General features: G+C 41.6%; 1 protein-coding gene across 1 annotated transcript in view; it reads left to right on the top strand.

Annotated features, from left to right (window-relative positions):
* Positions 1–19,774, top strand: part of Nptn (neuroplastin) — a gene marked incomplete at its 5' end in the record, with an annotated part of 34,393 nt that overhangs the window by 11,689 nt on the left and 2,930 nt on the right. Inside the window, 2 exons of the mRNA XM_059269040.1 lie at positions 10,752–10,885; positions 13,529–13,802. Coding sequence (XP_059125023.1) covers positions 10,752–10,885; positions 13,529–13,802 — 408 coding nt within the window. The remainder of the gene's footprint in view (positions 1–10,751; positions 10,886–13,528; positions 13,803–19,774) is intronic.

Here is a 19,774-nt window from a genome sequence, read left to right on the forward strand (position 1 = left end):
AAGGAGTTTTATAAGTTTTGGTATTCTCTTCCTTAACATGTGGATAGAAAACAGTGTGTAATATGTTGAGTCTTTAAGATTGTTGATAGTTTAGTCTGGTAAAGATTAGGAACATTGAGATTTTTCTAAGTTCAAAAAGCTTTGACTAAACCCAGGATCATATTCTAAGCTAGCTTCCAGTTCTGACTTAAATTTAGAGGGGGGTGTGCTTTAATTCTAAACCACTGTCAGGTATACTGTATTTTCATCAGAGCTTCTGGGGTAGGGTTAGAAACAGTTGCCATTTTATAGCTGTGAGACAAACCCTGCCTCAAAAAGTAAGGTGAAGAGTTATAAAAGACAATACCCAGTGTTGACCTCTGACCTCCATACATGCTCATGTGGACATATACTCATACCTAGATCACCCACACACAAACACTCAGATACACACACATGTGCATACTCCAAAAGTAATATTTTCCCCATCCTCTTATAGGATCTATAGCCTAAATCGGCCTTGTGATCCTCCTGCCTCAGAATCCCACCACATAGCTTAGGTATTTGACAAACAACTTGAGCAACTGTAGGGATGGAAGAAGGAACAAGACTGGCCAGGAGAGGAGAAAGAGTTGTGATAATGTCCCGAGTCTGTCTTCCCTGGGATCTGCCAAGCTCGTTCAGAGGAGAGCACATTTCTCCAGCTTCTTGACTCAAGAGATTGTGGCTTCCAGGGACTGTACAGATAGAGGATTCATTGAAGAATACATGTTCAGTTTTTTCTTCATATAGTTCCTCAATCCTTTGCTCCTTTCTCTTTTTTTATCTACCTATCTTTTCTAAACTGATGTTCTTCTATCCTCCCTACTTAGCTTTCTTTACATACGAATATTTTTTGAGGATGAAATCCCAGGATTTCTGGAAGAACGTGCCCTGCTGTCAGCTGGACAAGATACTGTGTGGTGATGTTGAGTGTCATTATTGAAAGGAATAACAATATCTCAGATCTGTATATTATCTTGAACAAAAGCAGTGTTTTCCTGGTCTTTCATTCAGGAGGCTGCCCAGATAATGCCTTTAGGCTGCAACTGATATAAAAGCTGGTTTTGACTCCCAAGTTGTGTCTACATGAGAACTCTTTGAAAGCATAATCATAATATTGCTGGGGAGTAAATGAGCATCATCTTCAGCTCAAATAACTATTCCTGATCTACTCTCAGGATGCTGTTGACCTTTCATAATAAGAATAGCTAACATTGTATACTTACTGTATGCCAGGCATACAGTAATGAGTGTTTCTCTCCTCTCCTTGAGTCTTCACAAATGTATGGAGTAAATATTATTATATCCACTAGCCAGGTGAGAAAATAGGGTTTTTTTGTGGGATTAAATCACTGGTCCATTGTGGCTGAGTTAACTAGTGGAGCCAGATTTCACCTAGGCATTCTAGCACCAGAAGAGCCTGTGCTTAGGAGCACAGGCTATGCTGCTGTGTTCAGCACAGGACAGTTGAAAGGCCTGTGACTGAGACTTAGAGAAAATGGATTCTAATCCTGTCCTGTCTTTAAACTCACCACAAGGTTGTCCAGGCCACTTTTCACCTCTGGGCCCCAGTTTCCTCTAGTGTTAGATGAAGTAAAATTAAGACAGTAACCTTTAAAGTTCCTTTATGTTTTTAAGTCTGTGGAATCCTCAGTTGGACACATGGGAGAGTTTAATACTGAAGGAAATTAATTTTTATCCTGTTGCTTTTTGTTTTCTGTTTTTGGAGACAGGGTCTCACTATATACCTTAGTGACTTGGATATTTACTGTGTAGACTTGGCTGGCCTCAAATGTGGTACAGTCCTTTTGCAGCTGCCTCTCAAGTTCTGGAATTACAGGCATGTACCACTATGCCTACCTTTAGTATTTATTTCTGACTGTGTTCTCACCTTTTGTTAGGTTTGTGTAGAGTTGTGATTTAATCTTTTCAAGGCCTCTATGAAATAATGTATAACTATTGGTCCCATTTTACAGGAGGAAACACTGAAACCCAAAAGATTTTAAATGACTAGTGTTAGGTTGCTCAGTTAGTTAGTAAACTAATAGAGGCCTGGTAGCATCTAGGTATCTTTGATTTCCAAATTCACAACTTTGCTTTTTATATTATGTGGCATAGTTAAACTCTGAGAGGTTAATCAGTCTCACTTTATAGTCAGATTATTCCAGCATATATACAAGCAATAATAATGTGAGAAATTGGTTTTACAGTTTTTACTTAATCATATAATATATTGTAATTTTTTTGTGTAATCTGTTCTGGTTTTTCCCTCAGTACAGTACAAAATGCATGGTCTCTGGAATAAGTCATGAGTTAGATTCTAGCTTTGCCTTTTACTAGCAGCCTAATTGGAGACATCAAATAACTTCCAAACTTGGTTTTTCCAGTTCATGTATGTATTGTATGGGGTAATATATGCTTTGTCATTCAGTGTAGTTGTTATCTGTTCCTTGTTCTGGAATTACCTGAAGCCTGACTAAATGAGACTTAAGGATCTGTTCTCAGAATGGCTCACTCATATTTGTTTTCACTGGTCCTCCTTCTGAGGGCCTCTACAAGTGACTGTGCCTTATGATGGCACCAACGCCCCCACCCTCAGAGAGCAAGCCAGGGAAACACAGTGCTTTTTGTAAGTAGTTTATAGAACTGTCTACCTTTACTTACCCTTTTATTTTGTTAGAAGGGAGTCATTAAATCCAGTCCCAATTCAGCAGAAGGGAAATGGGTTTCATCTCTTGAATGGCAACATCTGAGAATTTGGTTGGGCCTGAATAGTTTCTCACTGGTAACTCACAGAGTACCTGGGTGTCTTGCTGTGGATGTACTGTCCTGCCCAGCAAGTGAAGCTGAAACAGGCTGGCTGATTGAGCTGCTATTATAAATGATAAAGTGATAGGTCTTTGTATTGACCCAAGGTTAAAGTGATTATTATTATAGTCATTGCCTTCAGGGATAGAATGGTTTAGCTTGGATTGACTTTCTCTGTTCTTAATGTAGTAGTGATGCTTCTACCTTCTAAAGGGTGAATAATCAGGGCTTTATTCTTTGGAATGCATTTTTATGCAGTAGTCTTTGAAAAGATGAGGAGAAAGCAGCAATTGGTCTTTTTTAGTAGGCTTATATCTGTAAACATGACCAGTAAAGCACAGTTGGGATTAACTAAGCCAGTAGTAGCCTTTAAGGTCATGTTCCCATATGTAAATAGAAACCTCTATAGAATGCTTTCCTTACTAGGTGAATGAAACTGAAAGTGGTACTGTCCTTTTTTTAAAACATCAAGGTAGGAGTAAAGACCATTTTTATCATTCTCTCTGTTGGGACCATTTAAGTTTGAGGCCTTTCAGAATTGAGATTTGATAAGAGGCAGTGGAGCTATATATCAAATCAACTTTTAGTCTTCTATGTTAGTGATTCATACTAGCAGCAGAATTACATTTATGAAATAGTAATGAAAATAATTTTATGATTGGAGGTCACCACAACATGAGGAATTGTACTAAAGGGTGACAGCATTAGGAAGGTTGAGAACCACTGTTCTAGTGGTTTTGATATGTACTTTAGAAATGAGTTCCTGTATTAGTATTAGTTATCCCTGTATTTCTGTCAAAATACCAAGCAGAAACAATGTAAGGGAGGAAAGGTTTATTTTGCTCATATTTTCAGAGGAATTTCAGTACATCATGGCAGGGAAGTCAGAGTGGGATAGTTCCATTTGTGGTTTTGCAAGCTTGAGGTGTTGGCTTGTTCACATTGTGGCAGATAGGAAGCAGTATATAGGCCAGAACCATGGGTGAGTCAGCCCCATCCCTAGTTATCTATTTCCTCCAGCAGTGTGCCCTAAAGGCTCTGTAGCTTTCAAAACAGTGTCACAAGCTGGGGATTGAGCATTCAAAACATGAAAAACATAGGAAATATTTCAGATTCAAACCATAGCAAAATCACTGGATTTACGTATCTAAGAGCATCAAGCAATAATGGTTCAGAGTGGAGACCAAGTCAAAGAGGAATAAAAGTGAGGGGGAAAAAAACCCACATCCTGTTTCCTCATATTTGTCTGTCTTAGACCATTCCCTTAAGCACCTGAAGAGCCTACCAATAACTCAACCTGAATGGATGGATGGATGGAGATATATATATATATATCTGCGTCTTTAACAAATTTTCATCTTGAGCTCCTGGTTTTCATCATCACGGTTGCTCTCTTCCTTAACATAACAACAAACAAGAAGTTTCTTCCTATGGTCTTCCTTACCATAGTAACTGGCAGTTGTTTTTGGAGCTACTCAAGGCAGAGATCTTTGAGTCATACCTGAAGCCTTTTTTCTGATGTCCCTATGCAGTTGTTAACAAATATATCAACTCAGCATATACACTGTAACAGAGTCCCCTACCTCTCCTCGCTTCTGCTACTACCATCATGTGACTCTCTTTTCTTGTCTGGATGTTGAGTACCCTTCTGATTGGTCATACAAGTTCTTATTTACTGTAAATTGTAAACTCTTAATGAAACAAGTACATGCCTGCCTCAGGGCTTTTGCTTTTCCCTCTCCTGTAGTGTTTTTTCCCTCAAGACACCTAAGATCTATACCCTGTTTTTTTTTTTTTTTTTTCACAACGGTGCTAAAATACAACTAAGCAGAAAGGCCTTACTTCTGTAAGACACGCCTTGGGCTTGCGGGGGTACTAGAGAAGTGTGTGGAGTCAATAAACACAGCTGGGGAACATGGTAGCTTTTCTACTCCTTGTGTATCTTGTCTCTCTGAAAGTGTTTTGGTTGACATATATCTATAGAATTTCCTTGCCTTGGAATGATTATATATTTTTTTAGATTGTAATTTAATTACATTTCTTCCTTTTCTTTCCTCCTTTCAAGCTCTTCCATATAACCCTCCCTACTCTTTTTTTTCAGTGATTGTTATTGCATTTATGTATTTGTATATACATATATATATTCCTAAATATAACTGGTTGAGTCCATATATTGTTACTTGTATGTGTGTTTTCAGGGTTGTCTGTTTAGCACTGGACAACCAATTAGTGTGCTTTTCTCTGGGGAGAACCACCTTTCCAGCTCCCAGCTTTACTCAGTGCCTGCGGTTCTTTGTGTAGAGTTGAGGTTTTGTGGGCTTTTCCCCATCCAGTTTGGCATGTTCATTGGTATTGTCCTTGTTCAGCTTAAGTTTGGGGCAGTCATGCTGGTAAGACTTTACAGTTACAGCTTCTGATGTTACTAGGAGACAGCAAATTCCCTGATCCTCTGGCTCATAGAATCTTTCTGCCTCCTCTTCTTCTGTGTTCCCTGAGCCTTAGGTGTGGGAGTGTTTTGGAGATGTAGCCTTTGGGACTGGGTTCCATAACTCTGCATTTTGATTGGTTGTGGTTTTCTGTAGTGGTCTCTGTCTGTTGCAAAGAGAGGTTTCCTTGATGAGGGGTGAAGACTACACTTACAGGTTAGACCCTGGAGGAGGATGTGGAAAGTCTGAGTATGGAGTTGGGTGGTAGAGGTGGCATAGTGGGTCCTGTGGGTGGATGTGGGTCCTTAATATTTTTGACTGAAAAAAAAAATATCTATGAGAAAAAGTGATCAGCAGACTATAGAAATGGCAGAGTAGCTGTGGAAAAGTGGAGCAGTAGAGGCAGTCTGATACTCCTTGGGTAGAGAAGGAAAAACAAAAAGACATTTCCTTGATAATATCCAACCTAGCATTTCACAGAGTGGTACCAAAGCAGACTTGGATTTGGCAGGAACCCAACACAGTTTGGGGCCTTACCTATTCCAGTCCCATCCCAGGTGCCTCTGGAAGTTGCAGGCAAGTCCGGTCTACTTGGGAAGCAGTCTGTGTACTGTAGGACTTTGGATTGTTTTTAAACTAAAAAAGCCAAGCAGTTCAAAGGTAGTGTATGGTATCAGATCAGCAGTTCTCCAGGATTCTACAGTTTTAGTGGATATTGGACATCTTACCTACCTGTTTAAGACTACTGGGAACTAGGCAAGTGCAAGAATTATCTCCGTTTGATAAGTATAGATCAAAGCACAGAAGAAAGCTCCAACTTAACTGGGATTTGGATCAATGCCTTTTGAGTCTCTTTCCTAATCTGGCCAACAAAGAGATAGCTGGCCTACTTTGATTTCATTGCTTTCAGATGTCTTGTCAGGTACTAGTGGAAAATAGAATTAGGACAAAAGAAGTTTAAATTCAAAGAGTTAGCTCCACATCAGGCTTCTTGGATCCTTAAAGCTGATCTGAAACAGGTGCTGTTTATTTCTTAAGTGAGTCCTAAAAGTGGAGAATAGTCTCTAGCATATCTAGATCTCAAAATTCTCCAGATATTGGGCTTAAGATTGATAGATGTGGAGAGTCATTGTTTTGTTTTTTGCTTCCCTTCCCCAACGTGGTCTCATGTAGGTGAGGCTGGCTTCAAATCCCCTTTTTTCCCCTTCTACCTCCTAAGTGCTGAGATTGCAACATGAACCACCACATTCAGTATTATTATTGTTTATTTCTTTTTAAAATTTTCTCTTGAAATTATAATATAATTATGTCATTTCCCCCTTTCCTTTCCTTCCTCCAAACACCCCTCCTTGCTTTCTTTCAAATTCATGGCCTCTTTTCATTAATTGTTGTTATATACATGTATGTCTAGATGTGTGTGTGTGTGTGTGTGTGTGTGTGTATTCGCACACACACATCTGCATACATAAATACAACCTGTTTAATCTGTATAATGTTACTTGTTTGTATGTTTTCAAGGCTGACCATTTGGTATCACCAATTGGTGTGCTCTTTTCTGGGTAAGGCTGTTTCTCCCACTGTCAGCATTCATTAGTTGCCTTTAGTTCTTTGTGTAGGGTTGAGGACTTGTGGTATTTCCCCATCCACTTTGGCATATCTGTTGTTGCCCTTGTTCAGCTCATGTTTAGGCAGTCATGTTAGTGAAACTTAATGGGTGTAGTTCTGGCATTACTATGCAACACAGTCTCAGCAAACTCCCCAGTCCTTTGGCTCTTACAGTTTTTCTGCTTCCTCTACTGCAAAGATCCCTGAGCCTTAGGTGCATGGGTGTTTTGTGTATTCATTGGTACTGGGCTCCACAGCTCTACAGTTTTCATCAGTTGTGGTTTTCTGTAATGGTCTTTATCTGTTGCAAAGAGAAGTTTCCTTGATGAGGGATGAGGACTACATTTGTCTGTAGGTATAAAGACAAGTATTTACAGTGTAGAGCTTATGCTGGTTTAGTAAAGTGGTGGTTATAGGTTCTCCTCCAAGACCCATTACTTCACTAGCATTGTGGGTAGTTTGCTAGGTTTTCAGTACCAAGCTCAGTGTCTCTTGTTGAGTGGTTCTTAAGCCTTATTAGAGAGTTGTTAATTACTGCTAAGCCACTACTGTACCCTTATGGTTAGCGTGCCATGCTGGTTGTTGTTGTGTTTCATAGATATCGTGTCTGGGTAGGACTGTGGATTGTTTTCCTCCTTTGGAAGTTTGCATCTGATGAGCTAGTCCTCTGGGAAAAAACAATCAGTTCAGTTCCAGCTCAGGGGCCTCTGGGCCTTGTGTATGAAGTGTATCTTCAGCAGCAGTCACATAACTTCCACTTTTGTGAAGCTATGAAGGGCAGTAGCAATAGCCTATATGTTTTGGGAGTTACTTGGACAACCCTGACCAATAAATAACCTCATGCTTGGTATTGGAGTTTGTATTAGATGATCTTTGGTTTTTGGAGGGAGAATTGTCAGCCCAGATAAGAAAATTTCATTTAAACTATATATGCACGCATACATACACACACACAGACTTACGTGTATTATAGGTCTTTTTAAGGTAGTTAACTCTTTCAGACATCCTTACTGTTACTTCACTCTCCTCCCTCCTTCTGTGTTTATCTCCTTCCTCTCTCATTAGAGCCCCCCCCCCTTTCCCATTTCCCTGTTATTCCCCTCTCTATTGTTCCCCACCTCCTTCCCCCCCAAGTGGTCTCTTTTTACTTCCCTGGATTTTGCAGTTACTCTAGGATAAAGTCCTCACACCTGGAGATTTGGAACTAGGAGCTTCCAATGAGAGAGCTCATGTGATGGTTGTATTTCTAAATCTGGGTGTCCTCACTCAATATGATCTTTTCTGTCCATTTACCTGCAAAGTTCATGATACCATTTTTATTTACAGCTGAGTAGTATTTCATAGTATATATGTACCACATTTCATTATACATTCATCAGTTGAAGGATATTTAGGTTGTTTAAGTTTCCTAGTTACAGTGCATAGAGCAACAATGAACATGTCTGAGCAGTGTCTGTGGAGTAGGATGTCAAGTCCTTTGGGCATGTGCCAGTGAGTGGTATAGCTGGGTCATTATTTTTAGTTTTAGAGGATTCTCCACATTGATCTCCATTGTGCTGCACTAGTTTTCAGCCCCAACAGTGAATGAGGGTTCCCCCTCTCCCCATTTGTTAGAGATTTGTTTTTTTGATCTTTGCCATTCTGACTTGGGTAATATGAAATCTCAAAGTTGTTTGATTTGCGTTTCCCTAATTGCTAGAGGTGATGAATTAATTAATTAATTAATTTAAAAAGCTATTTATTAGCTGTTTTGTTGTTGTTTTGAAAACTTCCAGTTCCCACGCCCATTTTTTGAATGAGTCTTTTGTTGTTGTTGTTTTGAGTTCTTTATATATTCTGGGTGTTAATTCTGTCAGATGTATAGCTGGTAAAGATTCTCTTCCATTTTGTGAACTTCTTTTCACTAGTTGATTGTTTCTTTAGCTGTACAGAAGCTTTTTAGTTTTAGGAATATCCCACTTGTCAATTGTTGCCTTTAATTGGTAGGCAAATGGACACAAAGTCCCTTCCTTTTCCTGTATCATAGAAGTATGCTTATGGGACTGGAGAGATGGCTCAGCGGTTAAGAACACTGACTGCTCTTCCAGAGGTCATGAGCTCAATTCCCAGCACCCACATGGCAGCTAATAACTGTAACTACAAGATCTGACATCCTCACACAGACATGCGTACAGGCAGAACACCAATGCACATAAAATAAAAATAAATAAATTAAAAAAAAAAGAAGTATGCTTATATTTTCTTGTAGCAGTTTCAGGTTTCAAGTTTAGATCTTTGGTTATTTGGAGTTAGTTTTTTGTTCAAGGAGATAGGTACAAGTTGTCTAATTTCATTCTTCTACATCAATTTTTTTACAGCTCCATTTGTTGAAGATGCTTTCTTTCCCTCAGTTTATGTTTTTGGCATCTTTATCAATTATAAAATGGCTGGTTATATGTACTCGTATTTGGCTCTTCAGTTTTGTTACCTTGGTCTGCATATCTATTTTTGTTCCAGTACCATATTGTTTTTATTACAGTGCTCTGTAATATATCTTAAGATCTGGAATGGCAATCCCTCCAGCATTGTTCTTTTTGTTTAGGATTATTTTGGCCATCCAGGGTCTCCTGTGGTTCTATATGAACGCCAGGACAGTTTTTGTTTGTTTCTTAATTTTATGTAAATGTGCGTGTGTGCCTGCGTGCGTGTGTGTTGCAGAGGGGGCAGTGTTGGGGGACAGTATATGTGGTTCGTGTGGTGTGTGTGTGTGTGTGTGTGTGTGTGGCGGCAAGGGGGGGGGCAGTGTTAGGACAGTATGTGTGGTTCTGTCCTTCCACTATGTGAGCTGCAGGGATCTAAATCAGGCTGTCAGGCGTGGCAGCCTTGTTTGTTTCCTTTTTGGAGAGAGGGTTTTGCTGTGTAGTCCCAGGCTGCCCTTGAAATCTCCATATACTTGCCTCCACTTCCCAGTAGACACGTCTCAAGTCACGTTTTTATTCTTCTAACAAACACTTGGGGATGTTGGTTTGAGGTCCCTGATTATTCTTGTCCTCCTTGTTAAGCCCAAAGGGCTTGATGTTGGTTTTCCTGGAAGAGCTCTGGTCCTTAGTTCTTAGTGATTAAGCTTTTCAAGCATGCATCCATTTTCATATATCTTACAATAACCTTGATTTTAGTAGCTCAATCTTTCGTTTCCTTATGAAAATACATGACATTTGATATGATATATAGTTATTGCAGGTGTGTGAAGAAGAAAACTTGTACTAATGTAAGTGACAATGGCTTCTGTTTGAATGTTTTCTGAGGAAGGTATTTGGGCAGTTAGGGCAATTGAGCTTGTGTATTTTTCCAGTTCTACACTGGTAGAAATTCTTATATCAATAACCCTGATATTTCCTTGCTGCTTTGGTAAGTAAGTGTAGGGAATAGTATTGGTCCGCTTACCCTATTCTGACCTGAAAGGCTCTTTAGACACACTTTCATATTTAGCTTTGATAATATGATAAGCTGATGATAATTGTGGGATATTTTGAGTGCACTCTGACACTCCTGAGACTGCCAATAAAGTTTACTTTGAATCAGAGGGCGGGGCTAGCTATTAGCTGACTAAATTAGCCATAGAGGTTTCAGAGGACCAAGGACATACAGAAAGACACAGGTAGTAGTAGGGAGGGGCTTAGAAAGATTCTCAGCTTCTTGAATGGAGGAAGGAGAGAAGAGGAGGTCACTGGTTGCTTCTCCGCCTCTCTGATCAGTCAGATTCTTACCCTGAAATCTGTCTTCTGAGTTTTTATTCATAAAGAATAATTAGTTAAACGCTTCAGATGATAGTATTAGAAACAGGGCTCTGAGCCAGTAGGTAAGGCCTTTGGTATCCTACTCAGGTGGTAACAGTTTAACATCTTTTTACAGCTGCTCCTGACATCACTGGCCATAAACGGAGTGAAAACAAAAATGAAGGGCAGGATGCCATGATGTACTGCAAGTCAGTTGGCTACCCCCATCCAGAATGGATATGGCGCAAGAAGGAGAATGGTATATTCCAGGTGAGTAGGAGGTAGCCCTATACCTATACCTAAATCTCTTTGCTTGCTTACTAGAGTTTTTCCTGAGGGGGTCCAGACATCTGGACCAGTTATTGCAACAACTATTTCTTTGAATGTAGGATGGCTTGGACCATTGTGGAGTGAATTACAGTTTACATCATGAATATGGAGGTTAGTCGGTACTCCATTGCTAAAGCTGTCTGTCTGGTAAGAGATTAGATTGCTTGCTTTCACAGTAGAACACAGAGCTAAAACTAATCTAAATGTTTTGCTATGATTCTGGAACGGGTTGTTTTTGTTTGTTCTTCAGAAGAAAAGGGACCAAGAGATACTCAAAAAAAGTCAAAGAACATTTTTTTCCAGTCTGTGGAATGATTTTATTTGTGTGTGTGTTGTGTGTGTGTGTGTGTGTGTGTGTGTGTGTGTGTGTGTTTTGTGTTAGTTTACACATTTGTGTGGGTACCTACAGAGGCCAGAAGAGGGTGTACTACCTGTACTCCTGCTCCAGAAGTACAGGTAGTTGTGAGCTGCCTGTTGTGGGTGCTGGGAACTGAATTCCAGTCCTCTGCAAGAGCAGCAAGTACTCATAACTGCTGAGCCATCTCCGCAGCCCTAAATAATTCTGAAACTTTATTTGTTTGGGGGTGGGCTTGACCTACCTGTGCATATTTGTGGAGGTCAAAGAGGGTATTAATCTTCCTCTATCCATTTCCATGTGCTGAGGCAGTGCCTCTCCCTGAACCTGGGGCTCATATTTTCTTGGCTAGTCTGGAAGCCAGCCATCCTCCTGTAGCCACCCCTTCTCAGAGCTGGGGTTACAGGTGTATGCAGGATGCCTAGCTTATTACATGTGCACTGGCATCAGAATTCCGGTTCTCCTGATTGCACAGCAAGCTCTCATAACTGCTGAGCCATCTTCTGGCTCCTGTGGAGTGGTTCTTGACAGTGTTTAAATAGTGCCTTGGAGTCTTTTATTCTCTGATTCAGTGATTTCCAAACAATTTCCTTTCCTGAGAGGGGATTTTCATACATCCACCTCAGCTTTTATGCCCAGATTATACTTTATAGGCATCCTTTTTTATTACCATCCCTCAGAATCAGAAAGGACTCTGCAGCTCATCTAATCCAGCTTCTTTGGAAAAGTAACATATTGAACAACATAAGTTATTGGCAAAATCAAGGATAATATGCAATTTTATTTCAAGTCCTGTGTATTTCCCATCTTATGACCTCTTGATAGCAACATGTCAAGTATTGATGACTCTGGTGTCAACAGTGATTTTTAGAACTACTTTAGTAAAGAGCATCAGGAGCTAGGAGGTGAAGATGCTGAGCTGAGTATTTTCAGGGAAAGCCATTGTGTTTTCTAAAGGGCTACAAAGGAATATCCATTTCTCTTCTGATCATTAGAAAGGCTGTCTCTGGCTTTTGCCAAAACTGATTGAAATTACTTTGTATTTTCATTTCTTGAAAGGTGAAAGTTGGAATTTCACTGTGAAGGTTGAGTTCCCTCTTTCAGCTGTGTACCCACACAAAATGCAAGCATGCTGTAACTGGGATAATATGAAAGATGATCTTCCTCTTTATCTGTGCTATTTTTGTATGTTGTTAGCTGTTGCTAGTGCAGGGTGAAGATGCCTAGAGTGCTCCATACCTGTCACAGCTCCATGACCCTGTACTAGGGCCAGCTCTTTGAAGCTCTTCCTGGCTCTCCTGCAATGGCTCCTCAATACTTCCCAGTTTTCCATCCTGCACTGTTTTGTTTGTGAGTTCGAGGCCAGCCTGGGCTACAGAGTTCCAGGAAAGGTGCAAAGCTACACAGAGAAACCCTGTCTTGAAAAAAACCAAAACCAAAAACATATTCCTGAAGTCAGTCATCCCTTTGGATGTCTGCCCTGCCTTATCCTATCATTACACACATACTGAGGTCTGAGGACAACTTTTGGGAGTTTGTTCTCTCTTGCCATCCTAGGTTCCAGGGATGGAACTTAGGTTGACAGGCTTGCATAACAAATGCATTTGCCTATGGAGCTTTCTCCTTCCTTCTTGAAGCTAGGTTTCTTGTGTATCTTCCCTTTAATAGGATATGAGATATATAGGTATTTATTAATTAGTAGATACTTGTTGATTGGTTGAATAGTCTTTAATCCCAGAGTCCTGGAAGGGAAGTCAGGGTTTTCTCCCTGCTCCCTCCTGAGAACAAGTTTTTAGCATTGCTTCTGAGCGAAGTTTAAAGACTTGTGAGGACTGGTCAGGTAAAGAAATAAATGTGCTGGCTCTTACCAGACAGTCCTGAGGTTCTCAGACATGCCAGACATTGGGTATCTCGCTTCTCAGCTGCAGTTTTTCTCCCCTGTTGTTTGAAGCAGCATTTGTTAATTTTTCTGTCTGTAGGGGTCTGCAAGCAGCAGGCCTCCACTCAGTCTGGAAGTTGGAGAAGTTCAAAGGATCAACAGTAATGGAAATTTGTACCCTATTTCTACCAGAAGTGTATTGAACCCTGAAGGGAAGTCATCTGTTAAGTGCTCAGAATCCTCCGAACAAAGATGGTGTCTCATTCCAGCCATTATTCTGATAAGAATGAGGATATTGTCACCCTTCCTTGGGTAGCTCATGTACTCTGACCTGCCTCTTTCCCCCCAGGACATTTCCAATAACTCTGGTCGCTTCTTCATCATCAACAAGGAGAATTACACTGAATTGAACATTATGAATCTCCAGATCACAGAAGATCCCGGCGAGTATGAATGTAATGCCACCAACTCCATTGGCACTGCCTCCGTTTCCACCGTCCTCAGGGTACGGAGCCACCTTGCCCCACTTTGGCCTTTCTTGGGAATTCTGGCTGAAATCATCATCCTTGTGGTGATCATTGTTGTGTATGAGAAGAGGAAGAGGCCAGATGAGGTTCCTGATGGTAAGAGCATCCCAACAAAACAGTAAAGTTGGGGTTGGTTCTTGGGTGGTTTCCAAGTACTGAAAGAGGAATATAAGGATCTGGATTAAGTACCGAAAGAGAAGAAAGAGAACTTTGATACTAGTGCTAATCGGTGCTCTCCACTCCCCACAAGTTTTGTATTAGCCACCTAGAGATATAATTAGCTCTCTCCCTGTTTAGGTGTTCTCCAAACCCTAGGCCTTGGCCTTCAGGCCATGTGGTGAATGGGCAGCTGTCAAACTCTTTGTTCAGCTCTGTCCTCCTTCAATACAGATCATCAGGCAGATTGAGCTTGAGGAGAATCCAAGTCAAGCCTAGAAGCCACCCCAAGATCACAGGCCACCTGTCCTTTCAGGCAGATTTAAGGTATATAATTGGTTGTCACATGATTACCTGGCATAGTCCCTGTAGGTAACTGTCCCAGCCCAGTCTAGACGACTGTTCAGAAAGCCATTAGAAGGAGCCAAACTTGGGTTCCTTTCCTTGGTCTCTTTGTTAGGTCTTCAAGGCTCTCTTCTGGCTTTTCTGTTTGTGTCCCACTGACAAGAATGGTAGGGAAGATGTAGCTTACTCTAGGTTTAGGAAGCCAAGTGCCAACTCCTCAGCACACACTCAGGGCATTTTCTCCAGCTGGCCCCGAGTTACAGAAGATGCCATGGGAGTAGACCCGTCTGGAACCGTTACTAGAAAGCATAAGACCTGGATATGCGGGATATGCTTAAAATCGGGAAAGCTGTGGGAAAGTCTTGTATATTTGGTATAGATTTTTGATTTCTAACCCTATGAATAGAACAGAGAACTTATCGAAGCTTGAATCACTAGTATTCACTAAAAAGCTCTTCATCTTCTCCCCTATGAACTATAATACTGTATCAGCAAATAGAAATTGATTGGTCAACTAGCCATAACTGCCCCTTGCCTGTCACTGTCTAGACTAGAGGATGTACCCCAAGCTCAGTGCAGACTGCCTGGGGGCAGTGGTGGTGCTGGCTACCATTTGTACTTGTGGTACAGTGTCCTCCCCCAGACTTGATGGATCTATGTCACTGAGCAGTAGTGTGTTGCCCTCTCTCCACATCATACCATATCTGTTAGTGGACAGCACCAAGTGAGATCTTGTACTCCCTTGGAGAGAGTACAGCCTCAAAAGCATGGCATGGCTTTAGACTCTGAAAAGAATGTTTAAGAGCAACAACCACCTTTTCTTTCTTTTCCTTTCTTCTTAGCAGCTCTAAGTCTCTTGTCTGAACTAAGTAGAGTCTGAGTGGAGTTCAGTACTGAGATGGGCAGGAGGTCTTGACATTCATCTCTGAGGAGATCTGGTGGGCTTCCGTCCTGATGAGCCGGATAGAAAAATGGGAGAGACGAGCTGGAAGTAGGGGGGCTTTTGTCCAGTTCCTTGCAGTAAAGGATGTCCCCAGTTTTGCTTTCTCATTCTGTGACGTGAAGCTGCATTCTTAGGATTTTCATGTGTCCCTGATGCCCTTTTCTCCAAGTTTTTCTTTTTCTTGTTAAATGTTAAGACTCCCAGGGTAGAGTGCTGTACCTGTATTCAGACCTGAGAATAAGGGAGGGAGAAGGTTGTCTACCTTTCATATGTTTACAGCTTGGCTATTTGGGAAGTTACATTTCATTCCTAAAAAGGGCCCATCCTCTTAGAATGTTTCAAACATTGCCATTTAGGAGCCTAAGGGCTTAGATTTAGGTCAGTGTTAGAGCCCAAGACCTGGAGTTTGTTCTTCATCACTGGAAGGGGATGGGATCCCCAAAAGACCAGAGAGAGACTGAGACAGACACAACACTAGCTGTGCCAAATACCACCTTTAACTTATATAATGCTTGAGGAGCCAAAAAGTTAGCTAAGAAAAGGCAAAGATGGGCTTCAAAGCCTGGTTTTTAAATTTAAGACAAGGGTGGCTGCCATTTTCACAGCAGTTGCACATTGGCTTAGCCTGTCCTCACCAGAGGGACCAGTCTTACAAGCCATTTGTGTTAGTGTTTCTGTCCCAGCATGTTTTAGGTTAGACTTTAGAAACTGTTAAAGGTAGTTCTGTCTGACAGGCACATGCCTGTGCATGGGAGCAGCTCTCCTCTTAAGAGTTCTTGGTGGTTAAACTGAAGGGGGGGGGTGGTGGTGGCTGGTAGAGCCAGTCTTCGAACAGCTTCCTGGATGGAAAATAATAAGCTACATTTCTATATATAGTGAATGAGTTCTACGTAAAACAGATGACTGCAGGGTAAGTGCAAAGTAAAACCTCCTTGCACTCGTTTCGGGAGAATATTATCATGCAAGCAGCTTTTACTTCTTTGTTGTTGGATTGGGTGAAAATCTGGGATTCTGGAATGATTGCAGTGTTCACCATCTCTCCTTTCCTGACAGCCAGTATGGTCCAGGGTCCATTTTCCATCTCCACTTCCCTGCCCCCTTCAGCATTGTCAGACTTCTCCCTGCTTCCATCTCCCTCTTTGGGTTTTGGCTTTTCTTCTGGAAGAGGGGTGTGTGTTGATCTTCAGTGAATTTTCCTTATGTTGTGGCCTTTCCTTTGTTAAGTTTCTCCTCAGCTCCCATCTCAGTTCATAAGAACGGCAAACTCACTGATGCTTTGTTCCTATTTTCTCCTCCCTTAATTTACTTGTAGATACACATACATATTTTTAGTCTGTTGAGGATGAATGAAGAGGTGCACTCTATCTGAGACAAACTCAGAATGTTTTAGTGATGAAATCTTACCTATAATCATGGCTGTTAGCCTCTTTATGCCACTATGAAAACGTGAAGTTTTTATAGGTCTGGTGTGCTTTTTCTTTACCAAATAGGCAGTTTATTACCAACATCTGTGGTTGATTTGAGCTTCAGTGAACTCTAAAAAGGAACTCATGTACTTATATTTTCAGTAGTCTCTAGTTATTGGTAACTTTTCTGCTTAAGTAGAAAGCACTAAGTGAACAGTGCAACAATATAAAAGAACACAAATACAGAATTTAACTAGAAAAGCATGTGTCCCTTTCGATTTCTCACACTGAAAATGTATATGGTTGAGCTTAACTGCTTTCTTTGAAAGCGGCTTTGGTCCATTTATCTCCTGAGTACTCAGGCCATTTCATAGAAGAAATCACACAGTCCTTTAGTCCCCTGTTAGATCTTTTTGAGGACCAGAGCCACATAAGTTATCTCATAGGCAGATTATTTACACATGCACTTCACTTTTAGTGTTTCTAGTAACAAGTCAATTACAGAGTCCATTCAGAGCTTTGCCTTTCATGGAGAGTACGCCGAGAGTGTTAAGTAGTGCAGTCTTCCTTCTGTTACAACTGGACTCCTACTTGGAGCCACATTTGTGTTAGTCCCTTTTTGACTCAGCTCAGAGTACAGTTAACATATCCCTCCCAGGATTCCTTCTGCCCACTGGTAAACAGAGGCTGGGGTGAACCTGCTCAGTCTTGGGGCCTTCAGTTCTATTAGATATTTTGGTGTCCTTAAAGGCATTGAGTTAAAACAGCTGATTTAAGAAAGAAAATACTAGCATCAGAAACTCTTCAGTTTTCACACTGGGGTAATTTTGTAAGTTGGTCAAAGGATTCTTCCTGAAGTTACTGGTGGAGGAGGTACTAGCATAGCAAGTTTGAGGGGCAGAAGAGGGAGAGCACTGTTTAGTAACTGTGACCTGAGTTCTCTTAGACACTTTGAACTGAAGCCTTGTTCTGATAGTCCAAAATCTATCAGTTGATCAAAGCATTTGGTAGCATAGGGAGCTTCATAGCAGGCCAGAGATGCCGGAAACGAGGTGACTTGGTAAAGTGACACCAAAACACATTCCGTGTGCTTAACTAGGGTCAGTCACAAGTACCTTGTGAGAAAATACAGATGAAACATGGAAAATGATTCAGAGATGGGGCAAACCACAATAAACTCTAGCACTTGAGGCAGGAGGATTGTTTGATGCCAGCCTAGGCTAGATAGCAGGTTCTGCCAAGGGGTGGTGGTGGTGGCTGAGGGTGTAACTTACTGGGTAGAGGGCGTGCCTGGCAGGCATGCTTCCACCTTTGATCCTCAGCAACTTAGAAACGTCCATGGCAGTGCATACCTGGAAGCTTAGCACCTAGGAGGCGGAAGCAGGTCACCCTCAGCCATGTAGGGAGTTGGGCCAGTGTGGGGAATAAAGATCTTATTACTCCACTCCACAAAAGAAAGAGGGAACACGAACACACACACATACACACACACACACACACACACACACACACACACACACACACACACACACACACACATACAGTGGGGAATAAAGATCTTATTACTCCACTCCACAAAAGAAAGAGGGAACACGAACACACATACACACACACACACACACACACACACACACACACACACACATACAGTGGGGAATAAAGATCTTATTACTCCACTCCACAAAAGAAAGAGGGAACACGAACACACACACACACACACACACACCAGTGAGGTGATTAAAGTGGCATAGGGGCTTTGACCAGAATCAACTCTTGGCTGTTTTGAATCTAAAGCCATCACTTTATGTTGTATAGTGGGTGCAGTATGTTACTTACTGCATCTCAGAGTGCCCACCCCAGATAATAAGGTGTGTGTGTGTCAGGATGGGGGGGCGGGCCTTGAGGGCAGCCGTATTTCAGCGAGGAGAGAACATTCAGGCAAATCAGTCTGTGCACCACTCCAACAGGAGCGTCACACTCATCCAATGGATTCCAGAAGCATCTTGTTTCATTCTCCCTCAGTCCTCTCCTCTCATCTAGCCAGTGGCTGTGAGTAATCCCCAGGTGGAGAGAACAGTCTTTAAGGCGGCTTTGACCTGAGGGTTTGGGGGTATGTTGATATTTGTCGGTTACTGTGACTTCTTTTTTTTCCCCCTTCAATTGCATCAAACCCTTAAAAACATGGTGGTAAGTGAGCGATATGCATGCTTTTGGAGTTTGTTTAATCTCCGCTTCAGTCTATACAATGCACAGTTCATAATGTTAACACTTTCTTCAAGTTTACTTCATTCACTTTCACAACTAATTTGGATTTTCAGTTTGCTGTTTAGTCCTCATTTACTTTATTTTGTGCCTCTCTCTGTAGCTCTGTTCTCTCCTGACCTCCTGTGGAGGTCAAGGTGTTCTTTTGTCTGGCCTGTATGGGAGAGTGGTGCTGCAGGCAGTGGCTCAGCACGGGGTCGGGTAGGGTGGGGTGTCCTCTTCTTTGTGGTGTCCAAGTGGATTTGGGAATGGAAGGGGGTTCCTGGGATTTAGACACAGTGTGAGTCACAGCTGCTCCCACTTTCAGGCATGGCAGCTCCACCAGAGACACTGTTGCTCATACTCACATGCAAACCCTTGCATGTGGCTAGCTTGTTCCGTTGGAAAGTGGTTTAGACACCAGGGTACATCCCCACGCCAAAAGAGATGAATGTGGTGTGAAGTGCGCTTGGGTTAGTCTAGTGTCCTGCTAGGAAAAGACTGGCCTTGCTATTGTGTTTTCCCTTCTCTTGTTTTTTTAAAGTTGGGAGTGGATTTGGCTGTCTTGCATTAGAATTTTGTATTTTGGGGTGCACACTAAAATTAATCAGTTTGTTCCTGTGTCGTCTTTAAATTCCCAAGGTGCTTAGCTTTTAGCATGTTATCTGATTGGCCTGCCCTGGGTGCTGAGCAGTAGGCTGTGGAGGGGAGGGTTCAAGCTGGGCTTGTGTGTCTTAGTACCTGGTATGTCCTTGTATCTTTCCACTGCATACACAGCAAACAGATGTCTTGGGTGTCCTGAGTCCTAGTTTGTTCTCTGTACCTGTTTTAATAGCAGTGTTGTTAGTAGTGGACTCCTGTGGACACTGGTATGTTGCTAGCCTATTGTTTTGCTGATGAGTCATTGGTTTGTGGTTAGTTTTTGTTTTGTTTTGTTTTGTTTTAAATCCTGTTTTGCTCCAGTCACTGTGTGCTGG

This window comes from Peromyscus eremicus, chromosome 7 (assembly GCF_949786415.1).
Source record: "Peromyscus eremicus chromosome 7, PerEre_H2_v1, whole genome shotgun sequence".
In the NCBI taxonomy this organism is placed as follows: Eukaryota; Metazoa; Chordata; class Mammalia; order Rodentia; family Cricetidae; genus Peromyscus; species Peromyscus eremicus.